Source organism: Salvelinus alpinus, chromosome 1 (assembly GCF_045679555.1).
Source record: "Salvelinus alpinus chromosome 1, SLU_Salpinus.1, whole genome shotgun sequence".
Lineage (NCBI taxonomy): Eukaryota > Metazoa > Chordata > Actinopteri > Salmoniformes > Salmonidae > Salvelinus > Salvelinus alpinus.
The window spans coordinates 12,155,779-12,178,278 of record NC_092086.1 but is presented as its reverse complement, the minus strand read 5'-3'; the positions used below and the strand labels follow the sequence as shown (position 1 = coordinate 12,178,278).

General features: G+C 45.5%; 2 protein-coding genes across 6 annotated transcripts in view; both read left to right on the top strand.

The window, feature by feature from the left end:
- The window catches only part of LOC139569813 (methyltransferase-like protein 22), a 34,915-nt gene extending 30,569 nt beyond the window's left edge, over window positions 1-4,346 (top strand). For 4 of the 5 annotated variants that reach the window (XM_071391177.1, XM_071391173.1, XM_071391169.1 and 1 more), the window contains 2 exons: window positions 889-1,057; window positions 3,241-4,346. In XM_071391177.1, the coding sequence (XP_071247278.1) occupies window positions 889-1,057; window positions 3,241-3,273 (202 nt within the window). In that variant the 3' untranslated portion in view covers window positions 3,274-4,346. The remainder of the gene's footprint in view (window positions 1-888; window positions 1,058-3,240) is intronic. The other variant, XM_071391166.1, reaches the window with a different exon arrangement.
- A 7,332-nt stretch (window positions 4,347-11,678) lies between these two features.
- abat (4-aminobutyrate aminotransferase) overlaps window positions 11,679-22,500 on the top strand; it is a 136,716-nt gene continuing 125,894 nt past the window's right edge. Inside the window, exon 1 of the mRNA XM_071391161.1 lies at window positions 11,679-12,297. The gene's annotated coding sequence lies outside the window, so the exon portion shown is untranslated. The remainder of the gene's footprint in view (window positions 12,298-22,500) is intronic.

Here is a 22,500-nt window from a genome sequence, read left to right as displayed (position 1 = left end):
ACGCTACAAGCTTGGCACACCTGTATTTGGGGAGTTTCTCCCATTCTTCTCTGCAGATCCTCTCAAGCTCTGTCAGGTTGGATGGGGATCATTGCTGCACAGCTATTTTCAGGTCTCTCCAGAGATGTTCGATCGGGTTCAAGTCTGGGCTCTGGCTGGACCACTCAAGGACATTCAGAGACTTGTCTATAGACCCTGCTTAGGGTCATTGTCCTGTTGGACCTTCGCCCCAGTCTGAGGTCCCGAGCGCTCTGGAGCAGGTTTTCATCAAGGATCTCTCTGTACTTTGCTCCGTTCATCTTTCCCTCAATCCTGACTAGTCTCCCAGTCCCTGCCACTGAAAAACATTCCCACAGCATGATGCTGCCACCACCATGCTTCACCGTAGGGATGATGCCAGGTTTCCTCCAGACGTGATGCTTGGCATTCAGGCCAAAGAGTTCAATCTTGGCTTCATCAGACCAGAGAATCTTGTTTCTCATGGTCTGAGAGTCTTTAGGTGCCTCTTGGAAAACTCCAAGCTGGCTGTCATGTGCCTTTTACTGAGGAGTGACTTCCGTCTGGCTGCCACCCTATCATAAAGGCCTGATTGGTGGAGTGCTGCAGGGATGGTTGTCCTTCTGGAAGTTTCGCCCATCTCCACAGAGGAACTCTGGAGCTATGTTAGAGTGACCCTCGGGTTCTTGTATATATAGATTTATGCTAAATGTAAAAAATGAATCTAGCTCATGTGCCACATCTTGTAATTACAGTCATTGTGTGTGTGTGTGTGTGTGTGTGTGTGTGTGTGTGTGTGTGTGTGTGTGTGTGTGTGTGTGTGTGTGTGTGTGTGTGTGTGTGTGTGTGTGTGTGTGTGTGTGTGTGTGTGTGTGTGTGTGTGTTCCCCAGGCTGAACTTCACTCTGAGACACATGGACATATCATGCGAGGCCTACAACCATTTCCGCCACTGTATGTGTGAGATGCAGGAGCTAAGGGACGGACGGACATGCTTCACAGTGGAGCAGGTCACACCCTCTTTCCCACAGTGCCTGCTGTATGAGCGCATAGAGCAGCTGGTGAGAGACACACACACACACACAGTTTCACATACACACTTTACTGAACCTAGAAAACCCTATCCAACAAAGTTTCTGGTACTATATCCTAAACCCTATCCAACAGAATGTTTCTAGTACTATATCCTAAACCCAACAGAATGTTTCTAGTACTATATCCTAAACCCAACAGAATGTTTCTAGTACTATATCCTAAACCCAACAGAATGTTTCTAGTACTATATCCTAAACCCAACAGTATGTTTCTAGTACTATATCCTAAACCCAACAGAATGTTTCTAGTACTATATCCTAAACCCAACAGAATGTTTCTAGTACTATATCCTAAACCCAACAGTATGTTTCTAGTACTATATCCTAAACCCAACAGAATGTTTCCAGTACTATATCCTAAACCCAACAGAATGTTTCTAGTACTATATCCTAAGCCCAACAGTATGTTTCTAGTACTATATCCTAAACCCAACAGAATGTTTCTAGTACTATATCCTAAACCCAACAGAATGCTTCTGGTACTATATCCTAAACCCAACAGAATGTTTCTGGTACTATATCCTAAACCCAACAGAATGTTTCTAGTACTATATCCTAAACCCAACAGAATGTTTCTAGTACTATATCCTAAACCCAACAGAATGTTTCTAGTACTATATCCTAAACCCAACAGTATGTTTCTAGTACTATATCCTAAACCCAACAGAATGTTTCTAGTACTATATCCTAAACCCAACAGAATGTTTCTAGTACTATATCCTAAACCCAACAGAATGTTTCTAGTACTATATCCTAAACCCAACAGTATGTTTCTAGTACTATATCCTAAACCCAACAGAATGTTTCTAGTACTATATCCTAAACCCAACAGAATGTTTCTAGTACTATATCCTAAACCCAACAGTATGTTTCTAGTACTATATCCTAAACCCAACAGAATGTTTCTAGTACTATATCCTAAACCCAACAGTATGTTTCTAGTACTATATCCTAAACCCAACAGTATGTTTCTAGTACTATATCCTAAACCCAACAGTATGTTTCTAGTACTATATCCTAAACCCAACAGTATGTTTCTAGTACTATATCCTAAACCCAACAGTATGTTTCTAGTACTATATCCTAAACCCAACAGAATGTTTCTAGTACTATATCCTAAACCCAACAGAATGTTTCTAGTACTATATCCTAAACCCAACAGTATGTTTCTAGTACTATATCCTAAACCCAACAGAATGTTTCTAGTACTATATCCTAAACCCAACAGAATGTTTCTAGTACTATATCCTAAACCCAACAGAATGTTTCTAGTACTATATCCTAAACCCAACAGAATGTTTCTGGTACTATATCCTAAACCCAACAGAATGTTTCTAGTACTATATCCTAAACCCAACAGAATGTTTCTAGTACTATATCCTAAACCCAACAGTATGTTTCTAGTACTATATCCTTATATTTCCACTACACTGTGAGACTGAGGGCTCTATTTAACAAAGCTAACACAATGGTAAATCTACAGAGCTAACACAATGGTAACTCTACAATGCTAACGCAATGGTAACTCTACAATGCTAACGCAATGGTAACTCTACAATGCTAACGCAATGGTAACTCTACAATGCTAACGCAATGGTAACTCTACAATGCTAACGCAATGGTAAATCTACAATGCTAACGCAATGGTAACTCTACAATGCTAACGCAATGGTAAATCTACAATGCTAACGCAATGGTAAATCTACAGAGCTAACACAGTGGTAAATCTACAGAGCTAACACAATGGTAAATCTACTCAGCTAACACAATGGTAAATCTACAGAGCTAACACAGTGGTAAATCTACAGAGCTAACACAATGGTAAATCTTCAAAGCTTAACACAATGGTACATCTACAAAGCTTAACACAATGGTACATCTTAGCGCTGGGGGAAGCACTATAGGTCCAGGGTGGAAATATTTTAGCTATTTTCACAGCCGGAATTATGAACGCAAGAGCGGGCGGTGGCGTGAAAGGGTTGGGTTTTAATGAATAAGTTGTAGGTGTGTTGAGGCATGACCCCCTCACTGGCCAATCAGAACATGCTCCATGGCTAAATATGTGGTTTCTTCAAGCTGGGTATTTACAGTCTTTTATATATTGTGTTGTCATCAACTCCAATTCCGATGTCAGACTTTCTCTTTTTCAGGAGTTGTGGAAAGTGACAGCGGTGCCTGTCTAACTCTCTGAGGAGCTGACCTGCTCCTAGACCTGCTCCTTGACCTGCTCCTTGACCTGCTCCTTGACCTGCTCCTAGACCTGCTCCTAGACGTGCTCCTAGACGTGCTCCTTGACCTGCTCCTTGACCTGCTCCTAGACCTGCTCCTAGACCTGCTCCTTGACCTGAGACATGGAGTTTTCTGATCTTTGACCTGCTCCTAGACCTGCTCCTTGACCTGCTCCTTGACCTGCTCCTAGACCTGCTCCTAGACCTGCTCCTAGACCTGCTCCTAGACCTGCTCCTTGACCTCCTCCTAGACCTGCTCCTCGACCTCCTCCTAGACCTGCTCCTAGACCTGCTCCTAGACCTGCTCCTAGACCTGCTCCTAGACCTGCTCCTAGACCTGAGACATGGAGTTTTCTGATCTTTGACCTAGTGTTTTTTGAACCTCTTGTGGTCAGTGTTGAGAAGAAGGTATTGATAAAATATATGGATTATTTAGTGAACTAATAGCAGTCATTTCAATCAGGGCAGCTGGACAGCGGTGAACAAAGGCACAAGGAATGATCTCTGTAAATGAACACACTTGTTAAATAAGATGTTTTTAATCTCAGACCAGGGGGTTGTGATATAGATATTCAGTATATCCTCATTTACTTGCTGTTAGATTGAAGTGAACCGATGAAATGGGACAACCCCATAGCCTCTGAATGTTGTGTTCCTATGTAAATGATGAGTGATCAGGTAAACACTGACCTAGGATGCATCCCAAATCCTATCCTATCCTCAATATAGTGCACTACTTTAGACCAGAGCCCTATGGAGGGTAGTGCACTACTTTAGACCAGAGCCCTATGGACCCTGGTCTAGAGCCCTGTGGACCCTGGTCTAGAGCCCTATGGTCTAGAGCCCTGTGGACCCTGGTCTAGAGCCCTATGGACCCTGGTCTAGAGCCCTATGGACCCTGGTCTAGAGCCCTATGGACCCTGGTCTAGAGCCCTATGGACCCTGGACTAGAGCCCTGTGGACCCTGGACTAGAGCCCTGTGGACCCTGGTCTAGAGCCCTGTGGACCCTGGTCTAGAGCCCTATGGACCCTGGTCTAGAGCCCTATGGACCCTGGTCTAGAGCCCTATGGTCTAGAGCCCTGTGGACCCTGGTCTAGAGCCCTATGGACCCTGGTCTAGAGCCCTATGGACCCTGGTCTAGAGCCCTGTGGACCCTGGTCTAGAGCCCTGTGGACCCTGGAATAGAGCCCTGTGGACCCTGGTCTAGAGCCCTATGGACCCTGGACTAGAGCCCTGTGGACCCTGGTCTAGAGCCCTATGGACCCTGGTCTAGAGCCCTATGGACCCTGGTCTAGAGCCCTGTGGACCCTGGTCTAGAGCCCTATGGACCCTGGACTAGAGCCCTGTGGACCCTGGACTAGAGCCCTGTGGACCCTGGTCTAGAGCCCTATGGACCCTGGTCTAGAGCCCTGTGGACCCTGGACTAGAGCCCTATGGTATAGAGCCCTGTGGACCCTGGACTAGAGCCCTGTGGACCCTGGTCTAGAGCCCTATGGACCCTGGACTAGAGCCCTATGGACCCTGGACTAGAGCCCTATGGTCTAGAGCCCTATGGACCCTGGACTAGAGCCCTATGGTCTAGAGCCCTGTGGACCCTGGACTAGAGCCCTGTGGACCCTGGTCTAGAGCCCTATGGACTAGAGCCCTGTGGACCCTGGACTAGAGCCCTGTGGACCCTGGTCTAGAGCCCTGTGGACCCTGGACTAGAGCCCTGTGAACCCTGGTCTAGAGCCCTGTGGACCCTGGACTAGAGCCCTGTGGACCCTGGTCTAGAGCCCTATGGACCCTGGTCTAGAGCCCTGTGGACCCTGGTCTAGAGCCCTGTGGACCCTGGTCTAGAGCCCTATGGACCCTGGTCTAGAGCCCTGTGGACCCTGGTCTAGAGCCCTATGGACCCTGGTCTAGAGCCCTATGGACCCTGGTCTAGAGCCCTGTGGACCCTGGACTAGAGCCCTGTGGACCCTGGTCTAGAGCCCTGTGGACCCTGGACTAGAGCCCTGTGAACCCTGGTCTAGAGCCCTGTGGACCCTGGACTAGAGCCCTGTGGACCCTGGTCTAGAGCCCTATGGACCCTGGTCTAGAGCCCTGTGGACCCTGGACTAGAGCCCTGTGGACCCTGGTCTAGAGCCCTGTGGACCCTGGACTAGAGCCCTGTGGACCCTGGTCTAGAGCCCTGTGGACCCTGGACTAGAGCCCTGTGGACCCTGGTCTAGAGCCCTGTGGACCCTGGTCTAGAGCCCTGTGGACCCTGGACTAGAGCCCTGTGGACCCTGGTCTAGAGCCCTGTGGACCCTGGTCTAGAGCCCTGTGGACCCTGGACTAGAGCCCTGTGGACCCTGGTCTAGAGCCCTGTGGACCCTGGACTAGAGCCCTGTGGACCCTGGTCTAGAGCCCTGTGGACCCTGGACTAGAGCCCTATGGGACACTACCTTAATGTCTGTTTATAACTTATAAGACATTATTAAATAGCTTGTTAACAATTTAGTAAATAAACTGTTTATCAATCAGTATTTATAAGTTCATATATTTATTAAAATAAACTACCTAATAATGTTTATAAGAGCTTAATAAGCAGACATATAGTGTTAATAAAGTGTGTATATTGATACAAAACCATGGCACTGTTTCTTTCACAATTATACAGTCATCTTTTGATTAAAATTACTAAATAAAATACAAGTTATTGATTTATTTCAACAAAAAAATATCTTTATTAGAACTTGTGAACTTTGATTCATGCTGTCTTAAAGGAGCAATCTGGGATTGAAACAACCACCAAGCCGTCACCCTGCCACTTTTTATGTAAACAGCTGAGGAATGGAACCGCTCTGAAATTCATAGACGGAGCTACGGCTGCAACAACTGACCATCTATGAGATCAGAATGAAGGTTTTAACCGTGTTTTGAGGCTATGCAGTGTTTGTTTACAATGACGTTCTTTACACACAGTGGAGTATAACAAGATTATGTTTTGGGTTGTGATCCGGTAAGACGGTTTAATTAAGCTCATGAGTCATTTTATAAGTTTTATCCATCAATATATACAGTACGCTCCAGACCAGTATCGGGACAGTTACACATGTTTTGTTGTTTTGGCTCTGTACTCCAGCACTTTGAAATGGTACGATGACTATGAGGAAGTACAGACTGTCAGCTTTAATTTGAGGGTATTTTCATCCGTATCAGGTGAACCATTTAGATATTACAGCTCTTGTTGTAAATAGTCCCCCCCCCCCCCCCATTTTAAGGGACGGAAAGTATTGGGATAAATTCACTGGTCTATTTAAAGAGTGAAGTATTTGGGCCCATATTCATAACACGCAGTGACCACATCACGCTTGTAAATCCCTAAATACAAACAGACTGTTACTGAACACTTCTACATGAATGTGGATGTTACCATGGTTACAGATCATCCTGAATGAACCATGAATAATGATGAGTGGGAAAGTTGGAGACATACGTATCATACCCCCCAGCTCTGTGTGATCTGTACAGAGATTAAACAGTGCCATGCCCAGAGTGACCAGCAGGGGGAGCTCTGTGTTCTGTACAGAGATGAAACAGTGCCATACCCCAGAGTGACCAGCAGGGGGAGCTCTGTGTTCTGTACAGAGAGATGAAACAGTGCCATGTCCAGAGTGACCAGCAGGGGGAGCTCTGTGTTCTGTACAGAGATGAGCCAGTGCCATGCCCCAGAGTGACCAGCAGAGGGAGCTCTGTGTTCCTCTTTTCTAAGTTATAGTTGATGTGGGCAGGCTGTCTATTCCTCTGAGGGTGTATTTATTATGGATCCCCATTAGTTCCTGCCAAGGCAGCAGTTACTCTTCCTGGGGTTTATTATGGATCCCCATTAGTTCCTGTCAAGGCAGCAGCTACTCTTCCTGGGGTTTATTATGGATCCCCATTAGTTCCTGCCAAGGCAGCAGCTACTCTTCCTGGGGTTTATTATGGATCCCCATTAGTTCCTGCCAAGGCAGCAGCTACTCTTCCTGGGGTTTATTATGGATCCCCATTACTTCCTGCCAAGGCAGCAGCTACTCTTCCTGGGGTTTATTATGGATCCCCATTAGTTCCTGCCAAGGCAGCAGCTACTCTTCCTGGGGTTTATTATGGATCCCCATTAGTTCCTGTCAAGGCAGCAGCTACTCTTCCTGGGGTTTATTATGGATCCCCATTAGTTCCTGCCAAGGCAGCAGCTACTCTTCCTGGGGTTTATTATGGATCCCCATTAGTTCCTGCCAAGGCAGCAGCTACTCTTCCTGGGGTTTATTATGGATCCCCATTAGTTCCTGTCAAGGCAGCAGCTACTCTTCCTGGGGTTTATTATGGATCCCCATTAGTTCCTGCCAAGGCAGCAGCTACTCTTCCTGGGGTTTATTATGGATCCCCATTAGTTCCTGCCAAGGCAGCAGCTACTCTTCCTGGGGTTTATTATAGATCCCCCTGAGGGCACACTAAGGGTGTGCCCTCAGGACCCTACTCCACTACCACATATCTACAACACACTAAGGGTGTGTCCTCAGGCCCCTACTTCACTACCACATATCTACAACACACTAAGGGTGTCCTCAGGCCCCTACTTCACTACCACATATCTACAACACACTAAGGGTGTGTCCTCAGGACCCTACTCCACTACCACATATCTACAACACTAAACCCATGTGTACGTGTGTGTATAGTGCGTATGTTATCATGTGTTTGTGTTACTTCACAGACCCGCTGTTCCATAAGGTGTATTGCTACTGTTATTTTTCACTGTCTTTTTACTGTTGTTTTATTTCTTTAACTTAACTATTGTTCACCTAATACCTTTTTTTGCACTGTTGGTTAGAGGCTGTAAGTAAGCATTTCACTGTAAGGTGCATGTGACAAGTAAACTTTGATTTGATTTTAGCTGCTTTTTAAATCTGATTCTACTGCTGCATCAGTTACTTGATGTGGAATAGAGTTCCATGTAGTCATGGCTCTATGTAGTACTGTCCGCCTCCCATTGTCTGTTCTGGACTTGGGGACTGTGAAGAGACCTCTGGTGGCATTACTTGTGGGGTATGCGTGGGCGTCCGAGCTGTGTGATAGTATTTTAAACAGACACCTCGGGACCTTCAGCTTGTCAACACCTCTTTCAAAAAGACAAGTAATGAGGAAGTCAATCTCTCTTCCACTTTGAGCCATGAGAGATTGACATGCATGTCATTAATGTCAGGCTGTCACTCTGTGTACCCTCCTGTGTTATTTTCCTTTCCTTGTGCAGTAGGGCTGTAGAGAACAGTGGGTTTGTGTTGTGCAGTAGGGCTGTAGAGAACAGTGGGTTTGTGTTATGCAGTAGAGGACAGTGGGTTTGTGTTATGCAGTAGGGCTGTAGAGAACAGTGGGGTTGTGTTATGCAGTAGGACTGTAGAGAACAGTGGGTTTGTGTTATACAGTAGGGCTGTAGAGAACAGTGGGTTTGTGTTATGGAGTAGGGCTGTAGAGAACAGTGGGTTTGTGTTATGCAGTAGGACTGTAGAGAACAGTGGGTTTGTGTTACGCAGTAGGGCTGTAGAGAACAGTGGGTTTGTGTTATGCAGTAGGACTGTAGAGAACAGTGGGTTTGTGTTATGCAGTAGGACTGTAGAGAACAGTGGGTTTGTGTTATGCAGTAGGGCTGTAGAGAACAGTGGGTTTGTGTTATGCAGTAGGGCTGTAGAGAACAGTGGGTTTGTGTTATGCAGTAGGGCTGTAGAGAACAGTGGGTTTGTGTTATGCAGTAGGGCTGTAGAGAACAGTGGGTTTGTGTTATGCAGTAGGGCTGTAGAGAACAGTGGGTTTGTGTTATGCAGTAGGACTGTAGAGAACAGTGGGTTTGTGTTATGCAGTAGGGCTGTAGAGAACAGTGGGTTTGTGTTATACAGTAGGGCTGTAGAGAACAGTGGGTTTGTGTTATGCAGTAGGGCTGTAGAGAACAGGTGGTTTGTGTTATGCAGTAGGGCTGTAGAGAACAGTGGGTTCTGTAGAGAACAGTGGGTTTGTGTTATGCAGTAGGGCTGTAGAGAACAGTATCCTCAAAGTGTCTCAGAGTAAGATTGCTGATCTAGGATAAGTTTTACCTTTTTTAATTATAATGAATAAGATGATATGGACAGATCCTAGATCATCACTTCTACTCTGAGACGGGCCCTGATCCTATAGAGCTGAAGGAGTGGAGAGTAGTCAAATAGTGTTGTCCTCTACCATCAGAACAATGTCAGTCAGGTGTTGTCCTCTACAGTCAGAACAATGTCAGTCAGGTGTTGTCCTCTACAGTCAGAGCAGCCTATCAGGTGTTGTCCTCTACAGTCAGAGCAGCCTATCAGGTGTTGTCCTCTACAGTCAGAGCAGCCTATCAGGTGTTGTCCTCTACAGTCAGAGCAGCCTATCAGGTGTTGTCCTCTACAGTCAGAGCAGCCTATCAGGTGTTGTCCTCTACAGTCAGAGCAGCCTATCAGGTGTTGTCCTCTACAGTCAGAGCAGCCTATCAGGTGTTGTCCTCTACAGTCAGAGCAGCCTATCAGGTGTTGTCCTCTACAGTCAGAGCAGCCTATCAGGTGTTGTCCTCTACAGTCAGAGCAGCCTATCAGGTGTTGTCCTCTACAGTCAGAGCAGCCTATCAGGTGTTGTCCTCTACAGTCAGAGCAGCCTATCAGGTGTTGTCCTCTACAGTCAGAGCAGCCTATCAGGTGTTGTCCTCTACAGTCAGAGCAGCCTATCAGGTGATGACATTTGACTGATTTTAGGTCTTAGATAACATGTCAAATGGAAATGAAATGGTTGGTTGTTTGCAGTGGTGTAAAGTACTTAAGTACAACTACTTGAAAGTAATACTTAAGTAGTTTTGGGGTATCTGTACTTTACTATTTATATTTTGGACAACTTTTACTTTTATTTCACTACATTCCTAAAGATTTTGTAAAAACGTTTTACTCCATATATTTTCCCTGACATCCAATAGTACTCCTAACATTTGAATGGTTAACAGGATGGGAAAATGGTCTAATTCACACACTTATCAAGAGAACATCCCTGGACATCCCTACTGCCTCTGATCTGGCGGACTCACTAAACAGAGAACATTCCTGGTCATCCCTACTGTCTCTGATCTGGTGGACTCACTAAACAGAGAACATCCCTGGTCATCCCTACTGCCTCTGATCTGGCGGACTCACTAAACAGAGAACATTCCTGGTCATCCCTACTGCCTCTGATCTGGTGGACTCACTAAACAGAGAACATCCCTGGTCATCCCTACTGCCTCTGATCTGGCGGACTCACTAAACAGAGAACATTCCTGGTCATCCCTACTGTCTCTGATCTGGTGGACTCACTAAACAGAGAACATCCCTGGACATCCCTACTGCCTCTTATCTGGCGGACTCACTAAACAGATGCTTTGTTTGTAAATGAAGTCTGAGTGTCTGAGTGATGTAATGTGCCCCTGGCTGTCCGTAAATTTAAAAACAAGAAAATGGTGCCGTCTGGTTTGTCTAATATAAGGAATTTGAAAAGATTTATACTTTTGATACTTAAGTATATTTAAAACCAAATACTTTTAGACTTATACTCAAGTAGTATTTTACTGGGTTACTTTTACTTGAGTCATGTTCTATTAAAGTATCTTTACTTTAACTCAAGTATGACAACTGGGTACTTTTTCCACCATTGGTTGTTTGAGCTTGTTGTGTGTGTGACCAGATGTGTTTTGATTGTCTGTGCATGTGTGTTGCTGACAATGTGCATTCACCAACAGTTACATAGAAATGTCCCGTTTCATGTTATGTTCTGATAGATCAGAATTGTATTTGTACTTATTTAACCTTTATTTAACTAGGCAGTTAAGAACAAATTCTTATTTACAATGACGGCCTACCAAAAGGCCTTCTGCGGGGAAGGGCTGGGATTAAAAATACATGTAATTAAATATAAGACAAAACACACATCACGACAAGAGACAACACAACACTACATAAAGAGAGACCTAAGACGACAACATAGCATGGTAGCAACACATGACAACAACATGGCGGCAGCACAACATGGTAGCAGGACAAAACAGGGTACAAACATTATTGGGCACAGACAACAACACAAAGGCCAAGAAGGTAGAGACAACAATACATCAAGTACAGCAGCCACAACTGTCAGTAAGAGTGTTGAGATAAAACTGTCCAGTTTGAGTGTTTGTTGCAGCTCGTTCCAGTCGCTAGCTGCAGAGAACTGAAAAGAGGAGCGACCCAGGGATGTGTGTGCTTTAAGGGACCTTTAACAGACTGTGACTGGCAGAACGGATGTTGTATGTGGGGGATGAGGGCTGCAGTAGATATCCGGAGAGTGAAGCCTAGGGTGTCATCTGAAAAGCTGTCAATAGGCTACTGTAGCCAGTAACCAGTTAGGCAAATGTTGATACGCGTCGTGAATGATTGACTAGGAGCAAAGGTATGTCAATCACATAGGTCTACATTTTATCCATGCCTATCAGTCATTTAAACTAGGTTGTTATACGGCATGCTCTCTGAGACTCTGACATAACAAGACAAAATCCGTTTATGAGTCCAATATAACGTTTCCTAGTTTTATCATTGAGTGGGTCCTGTTTAGCCAGTCCGCTACATTGACACTGTTCTGTGAAACTGATACTTCGTGAACGTGGATGACATGATTCGCTTCGATGGATCGTCTGGAGTTCCGCTGAACTGGGAAGCCACGTCGCTCATTGGTCAGTATTAGTTCCTTTTGACTACTTCGGCTTCTGCTATTGGCTGAGCCGCAGTCAGCCTGCCCGTGGACCCGCCTCCTCCCAGCAAAACGGACAGATTCTGATTGATAATTTAAAGGCAGTCTTTCTGTTCATCCTTCCAGTTCGCGTCTCCACCGTTTTTACATAAAGTGTTTCAGCCAGACAGTTTTACCGCACGACCCAAGCGGACACCAAGCTCCCAGCGGTACCGGGTGAAGCCTCGGTGAGTTCCCCTATGCACTGTCACCTGTCTGTGTCTCTCGCTCTCTCTCTCTCTCTCACACACACACACACACACAAACCACCAAATAACTCTGCACACACTAGGACGCACAGACAGGTGACATGTCGAACCCACCGCGCTACTGCGCTAGCTGTTGTATGGCTCATAAAGCCGCTTTTCAATCGTCTTTGCAAGACACATCTGCACTTAGTTAGCAATGACTCTGGACACTTTCTGTCTTGACGTGCGCGCTTTTGCCTATATCCTAGTTACCAATACAATACAGTAGAGTAGGTAGGCTTTCTAGTTAGTGAATAGGTCAACTGCGCTGCCAGATAGCTACTAGTCTATAACGTCACTACACTGCAGCGCTGCTGTCCTATGCAGCCTAGAGAAAAGATGGTCATTTCGCATTGTGTCGCTTTTACTCTGCGCTCTAGTAGTCTGCTGCAGACAGGCAGACTCGATTCTTCTTGCCTCTTCTCTGCGGAAGGGCTCCAGACTGATCCAGTCGGAACCGGTTCATGAGGCACTACAGTTGTTGTGCAACAGCGCAGTGCTCTTCTGATAGCGCCCAGTGGCAGGCAGTTTATTCTGGTTCTAAAAGCGGCGAGGGTTGATTTGCATAACAAAAGCCGGTAACACTTTTACTTTAAGGTTATCTATTATCTCTTAGTCCAGAGTTTTGCAGGTATAGTCCCATATAATGAATAACAAGAACTACTTGTATAGGATCTCTGTGTAATGAATCATAATGTGGTTACAATGCGTCGTAAGGATGTCAATAGGAAAAGTAGCGCTTTAGACAGGGAACAGGTGACATTAGGGATGTTTTTGAGCCTGTCAGGTTACTGTAGGTCACAGTCTAGAACATGTGGGTGGGAATGTTGTTGTGGGATCACTGGCTCCACGAAGGCTTCAGTACAGCCAGTACAGATCCACTTCAACTTCTGAAAGCATGAATGTGCTATTCCCTATTTAGTGCACTACTTTAGCCTCATAGGCCCTGGTCAAAAGTAGTGCACTATATAGGGAATAGGGTGCCATTTGGGATGCAACCCATATCTCTTACACATTGACCAGCATTCTCCAAGTCCCTACAGAGACAGACGGGGACAGACTGGGATGACGTGTAGGAAGGCTCGAATAGAGTAAACTGAACATCCCAGGGGTTGGGCTGGAGGAACTGAGTTGAACCTGTAGTGCAGTGCTGTTGATCTAGCACCTTTTACAGAGTCATGTAACGTCTCTCTTTGATGTTACACCTTTTACAGAGTCATGTAACGTCTCTCTTTGATGTTACACCTTTTACAGAGTCATGTAACGTCTCTCTTTGATGTTACACAATGATCACAACACCTTAGACACCACTCTGAGAGCTCTGTCTTTATGGGGGGGGGGGGGGGGGGGGATACCGTAAACAGGCTTCAGGTTCAATTAAATATCTATCAGATTGACACAGAGAGCTCTTTCTTCTTCATTTTCCAGTATAGTCACCAGTTGAAGTATCCTGGGTTAAGGGATGATAGTTACCAGTTGAAGTATCCTGGGGTAAGGGATGATAGTTACCATTTGAAGTATCCTGGGGTAAGGGATGATAGTTACCAGTTGAAGTATCCTGGGGTAAGGGATGATAGTTACCAGTTGAAGTATCCTGGGGTAAGGGATGATAGTCACCAGTTGAAGTATCCTGGGGTAAGGGATGATAGTTACCAGTTGAAGTATCCTGGGGTAAGGGATGATAGTTACCAGTTGAAGTATCCTGGGGTAAGGGATGATAGTTACCAGTTGAAGTATCCTGGGGTAAGGGATGATAGTTACCAGTTGAAGTATCCTGGGGTAAGGGATGATAGTTACCAGTTGAAGTATCCTGGGGTAAGGGATGATAGTTACCAGTTGAAGTATCCTGGGGTAAGGGATGATAGTTACCAGTTGAAGTATCCTGGGGTAAGGGATGATAGTTACCAGTTGAAGTATCCTGGGGTAAGGGATGATAGTTACCAGTTGAAGTATCCTGGGGTAAGGGATGATAGTCACCAGTTGAAGTATCCTGGGGTAAGGGATGATAGTTACCAGTTGAAGTATCCTGGGGTAAGGGATGATAGTCACCAGTTGAAGTATCCTGGGGTAAGGGATGATAGTTACCAGTTGAAGTATCCTGGGGTAAGGGATGATAGTTACCAGTTGAAGTATCCTGGGGTAAGGGATGATAGTCACCAGTTGAAGTATCCTGGGGTAAGGGATGATAGTTACCAGTTGAAGTATCCTGGGGTAAGGGATGTTTTCTGGATTTTAGCTGTGTTTATCTCAGAGCTTTGATGTTACCTCTTCCTGTTTCTGGGGCTCTGTAGCTGCTTGCCGTACTGCTGCATCCTTCATAAACAAGTAGAAAATATATACACAGGTTATGAAGACTTCTCTCTCTGTGTGTGTGTGTGTGTGTGTGTGTGTGTTGTCAAACCTCTCTGTTCAGTATCACAGGTTCTGAAGACTTCTCAGAGAGAGAGAGAGAGAAGTCACCAACACAGAGAGAGAGAGAGATGTGTGTTGTCAAACCTCTCTGTTCAGTATCACAGGTTATGAAGACCTCTCTCTCTCTCTGTGTTGTCGAACCTCTCTGTTCAGTATTACTATCTGCAGTGTTCCATAATAATAACCCCCACCCCACTGTAGCAGTGATTACACAACACTAGAGCTACTGTGTCAGTGGCCTCTCCCAGGACCGTTCCTATAGATACAGTGACCTCTCCCAGGACCGTTCCTATAGCTACAGTGTCCTCTCCCAGGACCGTTCCCTTAGATACAGTGACCTCTCCCAGGACCGCTCCTATAGATACAGTGGCCTCTCCCAGGACCGTTCCTATAGTTACAGTGACCTCTCCCAGGACCGTTCCTATAGATACAGTGACCTCTCCCAGGACCGTTCCTATAGTTACAGTGACCTCTCCCAGGACCGTTCCTATAGTTACAGTGACCTCTCCCAGGACCGTTCCCTTAGATACAGTGACCTCTCCCAGGACCGTTCCTATAGTTACAGTGACCTCTCTCAGGACCGTTCCTATAGATACAGAGACCTCTCCCAGGACCGTTCCCTTAGATACAGTGACCTCTCCCAGGACCGTTCCCTTGGATACAGTGACCTCTCCCAGGACTGTTCCTATAGATACAGAGACCTCTCCCAGGACCGTTCCCTTGGATACAGTGACCTCTCCCAGGACCGTTCCTATAGATACAGTGACCTCTCCCAGGACCGTTCCTATAGATACAGTGTCCTCTCCCAGGACCGTTCCTATAGATACAGTGGCCTCTCCCAGGACCGTTCCTATAGCTACAGTGTCCTCTCCCAGGACCGTTCCTATAGATACAGTGACCTCTCCCAGGACCGTTCCCATAGCTACAGTGTCCTCTCCCAGGACCGTTCCTATAGCTACAGTGACCTCTCCCAGGACCGTTCCTATAGCTACAGTGTCCTCTCCCAGGACCGTTCCTATAGATACAGTGACCTCTCCCAGGACCGTTCCTATAGTTACAGTGACCTCTCCCAGGACCGTTCCTATAGATACAGTGACCTCTCCCAGGACCGTTCCTATAGCTACAGTGTCCTCTCCCAGGGCCGTTCCCATAGCTACAGTGTCCTCTCCCAGGACCGTTCCTATAGCTACAGTGTCCTCTCCCAGGACCGTTCCCATAGCTACCGTTTCCTCTCCCAGGACCGTTCCTATAGATACAGTGACCTCTCCCAGGACCGTTCCTATAGATACAGTGACCTCTCCCAGGACCGTTCCTATAGATACAGTGATCTCTCCCAGGACCGTTCCTATAGTTACAGTGGCCTCTCCCAGGACCGTTCCCATAGATACAGTGACCTCTCCCAGGACCGTTCCCATAGTTACAGTGACCTCTCCCAGGTCCGTTCCTATAGTTACAGTGACCCCTCCCAGGATCGTTCCCATAGTTACAGTGACCTCTCCCAGGACCGTTCCTATAGATACAGTGGCCTCTCCCAGGACCGGTTCTGTAGCTACAGTGTCCTCTCCCAGGACCGTTCCTATAGTTACAGGCTGTTGTTGTCCAATGAATCACATTTTATTTTATAAAGCCCTTTATTACAAGGTGCTTAACAGGTGGTTGTTGTGTTAATCACCGCCACAGGGGATTGGGTGGAGTGGGGGGGTCCTGTGGCATGTCGTTTAGCTAGTTGAGCGAATTGGAGAGAACTAACCTCAACAGCAGCTCTTCTCATCACCGCTGGTGTTTTACAAGGGAAAGCCTCAACCCAGAAACATCTGTGTGGCCTCATTTGCTTACTTTTGCATTCCAACTCTTGCACAAGGTCAGTCTGAGTTACAGCAGTAGACTTGATTGTGTTTTGGATCATTGACTTGCTGCATCAACCAGCTTCAGCTTCAGCTCAAAGACAGCTGGCCTGACATTCTCCTGTAGAATTCTCTGACACAGAGCAGAATTCTCTGACACGGAGCAGAATTCTCTGACACGGAGCAGAATTCTCTGACACGGAGCAGAATTCTCTGACACGGAGCAGAATTCTCTGACACAGAGCAGAGCAGAATTCATGGTTCCTTCCTATTAAGGCAAGTGGTCCAGGTCCTGAGGCAGCAAAGCTTCTCCAAACCATCCCACTACCAGCACCATGCTGGACCGTTGGTGTGAGGTTCTTACTGTGGAATGCAGTGTTTGGGACCCATGTCGTCCAAAAAGTGAACTCAAGTTTCCCCCCCAAAAACCACCTGGATGAACATCAAGACTCGTGGAAGAATGTTCTGTGGACAGATGGGTCAACGGTATAACTATATGGAGGGCTGTAATTCACACCATAGGTCTAATAGTCCTGTAGAGCTCTTTGTACTCTCACACACTGTAGCTGGATGGGCCCGTCCTGCCCCTAGGGGACGGCCCTGCAGCGCCCCAACACCCCCCACTCAGCTTTGGGATCTTAGTGAAACATTCATTGTTGGTTTCAGGTGGCCAGAGTGACAGCAGTACAGCAGACGGCCCCAGGGCCAGGACTGAGCAGCCCAGCAGATAGAAATAGCCTAAATAGATATCTCTCCCCTGACGTGGGCATGTTTTCAATATAGACTCCTTTTGTTGTATAGTATTCCATATAAGGCATCCAGAATTTATGATAGTTGCACAGTATACCCTTCATCACAGTATACCCTTAATCACAGTATACCCTTAATCACAGTATACCCTTCATCACAGTATACCCTTCATCACAGTATACCCTTCATCACAGTATACACTTCATCACAGTATACCCTTCATCACAGTATACCCTTCATCACAGTATACCCTTCATCACAGTATACCCTTCATCACAGTATACCCTTCATCACAGTATACCCTTCATCACAGTATACCCGTCATCACAGTATACCCTTCATCACAGTATACCCTTAATCACAGTATACCCTTCATCACAGTATACCCTTCATCACAGTATACCCTTCATCACAGTATACCCTTCATCACAGTATACCCTTCATCACAGTATACCCTTCATCACAGTATACCCTTCATCACAGTATACCCTTCATCACAGTATACCCGTCATCACAGTATACCCGTCATCACAGTATACCCTTCATCACAGTATACCCGTCATCACAGTATACCCTTCATCACAGTATACCCTTCATCACAGTATACCCTTCATCACAGTATACCCGTCATCACAGTATACCCTTAATCACAGTATACCCTTATTCACAGTATACCCTTAATCACAGTATACCCTTAATCACAGTATACCCTTAATCACAGTATACCCTTCATCACAGTATACCCTTCATCACAGTATACCCTTCATCACAGTATACCCTTAATCACAGTATACCCTTAATCACAGTATACCCTTAATCACAGTATACCCGTCATCACAGTATACCCGTCATCACAGTATACCCTTAATCACAGTATACCCTTATTCACAGTATACCCTTAATCACAGTATACCCTTAATCACAGTATACCCTTAATCACAGTATACCCGTAATCACAGTACAGTATACCCGTAATCACAGTATACCCGTAATCACAGTATACCCTTAATCAAATCTAGTGATATATAACTTGACATTCCCACAATCCATTGTGACATTGTGAGAGGAGAAACAACCTTCCATTTAAAGGCTTTTCTTCTGCTTGGTGACACCGTTTCTTCTGATAAATCTCCAGGATCAACATTTCTAAACAGACAGAAACAGGGAGATGGGAGATGAAACAACATACTGTTGGCCAGAATTCAGACAGCCTTCACAAGACAATAACATATGTATTCTGGATTACCGTGTGATGATAATATTCTGGATTACAGTGTGATGATAATATTCTGGATTACAGTGTGATGATAATATTCTGGATTACAGTGTGATGATAATATTCTGGATTACAGTGTGATGATAATATTCTGGATTACAGTGTGATGATGATATTCTGGATTACAGTGCGATGATAATATTCTGGATTACAGTGCGATGATAATATTCTGGATTACAGTGCGATGATAATATTCTGGATTACAGTGCGATGATAATATTCTGGATTACAGTGCGATGATAATATTCTGGATGACAGTGCGATGATAATATTCTGGATTACAGTGCGATGATAATATTCTGGATTACAAGTGCGATGATAATATTCTGGATTACAGTGCGATGATAATATTCTGGATTACAGTGCGATGATAATATTCTGGATTACAGTGCGATGATAATATTCTGGATTACAGTGCGATGATAATATTCTGGATTACAGTGCGATGATAATATTCTGGATTACAAGTGCGATGATAATATTCTGGATTACAGTGCGATGATAATATTCTGGATTACAGTGCGATGATAATATTCTGGATTACAAGTGCGATGATAATATTCTGGATTACAAGTGCGATGATAATATTCTGGATTACAGTGCGATGATAATATTCTGGATTACAAGTGCGATGATAATATTCTGGATTACAGTGCGGTGAATAATATTCTGGATTACAGTGCGATGATAATATTCTGGATTACAGTGCGATGATAATATTCTGGATATTCTGAATCTGTACTAGGGGGAATCTCCCAGGTTCTGTCCTACAGACTAGGTTTGGGGCAGTATATGTGCACACCCACAATATTGATACTACACTCCTGGTGTAACATTTCAGTGGGGCTTTTATGATGTATATTTAAAATTGTACATTTGAGTTATGACAGAGTAAAATAATTTAAGCCAAATTGTAATTGTTCGGTTACATTTATACAGGGTCTTTCTAATTGCAAAACATTCTCTGCGATGGTTACGTTGTCATGTTATAACACGACACCCAGGTTACGTCCTCGTGTTATAACACGACACCCAGGTTACGTTGTCATGTTGTAATACGACACCCAGGTTACGTCCTCGTGTTATAACACGACACCCAGGTTACGTCCTCGTGTTATAACACGACACCCAGGTTACGTTGTCATGTTATAACACGACACCCAGGTTACGTCCTCGTGTTATAACACGACACCCAGGTTACGTCCTCGTGTTATAACACGACACCCAGGTTACGTCCTCGTGTTATAACACGACACCCAGGTTACGTCCTCGTGTTATAACACGACACCCAGGTTACGTCCTCGTGTTATAACACGACACCCAGGTTACGTCCTCGTGTTATAACACGACACCCAGGTTACGTCCTCGTGTTATAACACGACACCCAGGTTACGTCCTCGTGTTATAACACGACACCCAGGTTACGTCCTCGTGTTATAACACGACACCCAGGTTACGTCCTCGTGTTATAACACGACACCCAGGTTACGTCCTCGTGTTATAACACGACACCCAGGTTACGTCCTCGTGTTATAACACGACACCCAGGTTACGTCCTCGTGTTATAACACGACACCCAGGTTACGTCCTCGTGTTATAACACGACACCCAGGTTACGTCCTCGTGTTATAACACGACACCCAGGTTACGTTGTCATGTTATAACACGACACCCAGGTTACGTCCTCGTGTTATAACACGACACCCAGGTTACGTCCTCGTGTTATAACACGACACCCAGGTTACGTCCTCGTGTTATAACACGACACCCAGGTTACGTCCTCGTGTTATAACACGACACCCAGGTTACGTCCTCGTGTTATAACACGACACCCAGGTTACGTCGTCGTGTTGTAATACGACACCCAGGTTACGTCATCGTGTAATAACACGACACCCAGGTTACGTCCTCGTGTTATAACACGACACCCAGGTTACGTCCTCGTGTTATAACACGACACCCAGGTTACGTCCTCGTGTTATAACACGACACCCAGGTTACGTCCTCGTGTTATAACACGACACCCAGGTTACGTCCTCGTGTTATAACACGACACCCAGGTTACGTCGTCGTGTTGTAATACGACACCCAGGTTACGTCCTCGTGTTATAACACGACACCCAGGTTACGTTGTCATGTTATAACACGACACCCAGGTTACGTTGTCATGTTATAACACGACACCCAGGTTACGTCCTCGTGTTATAACACGACACCCAGGTTACGTCCTCGTGTTATAACACGACACCCAGGTTACGTCCTCGTGTTATAACACGACACCCAGGTTACGTCCTCGTGTTATAACACGACACCCAGGTTACGTCCTCGTGTTATAACACGATACCCAGGTTACGTCATTGTGTTATAACACGACACCCAGGTTACGTTGTCATGTTATAACACGACACCCAGGTTACGGTGTCATGTTATAACACGACACCCAGGTTACGTCCTCGTGTTATAACACGACACCCAGGTTACGTTGTCATGTTATAACACGACACCCAGGTTACGTCCTCGTGTTATAACACGACACCCAGGTTACGTCCTCGTGTTATAACACGACACCCAGGTTACGTCCTCGTGTTATAACACGACACCCAGGTTACGTCCTCGTGTTATAACACGACACCCAGGTTACGTCCTCGTGTTATAACACGACACCCAGGTTACGTCCTCGTGTTATAACACGACACCCAGGTTACGTCCTCGTGTTATAACACGACACCCAGGTTACGTCCTCGTGTTATAACACGACACCCAGGTTACGTCCTCGTGTTATAACACGACACCCAGGTTACGTCCTCGTGTTATAACACGACACCCAGGTTACGTCCTCGTGTTATAACACGACACCCAGGTTACGTCCTCGTGTTATAACACGACACCCAGGTTACGTCGTCGTGTTGTAATACGACACCCAGGTTATGTCGTCTTGTTATAATACGACACCCAGGTTACGTCCTCATGTTATAACACGACAGATAGAGGACACAGGTGTACAAGCCAGATTCATTCATGAATGTCTTTCTGCTTTTGTGTGTCATTCATTCTCCATTCTCGCTAAACACTGGATTCTCTGACTGAGTGAGAACCGAGCCTGTGTGTGTGTGTGTGTGTGTGTGTGTGTGTGTGTGTGTGTGTGTGTGTGTGTGTGTGTGTGTGTGTGTGTGTGTGTGTGTGTGTGTGTGTGTGTGTGTGTGTGTGTGTGTGTGTGTGTGTGTGTCAGCCCTCTGCTCAGTGACAGAATGAAGTAGAGACCCCTGATGAATAATGATCTGTTCAGTTTTATAACGGAAAGAGGAAAGACCTGGAGACTGGATTCTCTGTTAACATGGAGAGATGAGAGAGTAAAGACCTGGAGACTGGATTCTCTGTTAACATGGAGAGGTGAGAGAATAAAGACCTGGAGACTGGATTCTCTGTTAACATGGAGAGATGAGAGAGTAAAGACCTGGAGACTGGATTCTCTGTTAACATGGAGAGATGAGAGAGTAAAGACCTGGAGACTGGATTCTCTGTTAACATGGAGAGATGAGAGAGTAAAGACCTGGAGACTGGATTCTCTGTTAACATGGAGAGATGAAAGAGTAAAGACCTGGAGACTGGATTCTCTGTTAACATGGAGAGATGAGAGAGTAAAGACCTGGAGACTGGATTCTCTGTTAACATGGAGAGATGAGAGAGTAAAGACCTGGAGACTGGATTCTCTGTTAACATGGAGAGATGAGAGAGTAAAGACCTGGAGACTGGATTCTCTGTTAACATGGAGAGATGAGAGAGTAAAGACCTGGAGACTGGATTCTCTGTTAACATGGAGAGATGAGAGAGTAAAGACCTGGAGACTGGATTCTCTGTTAA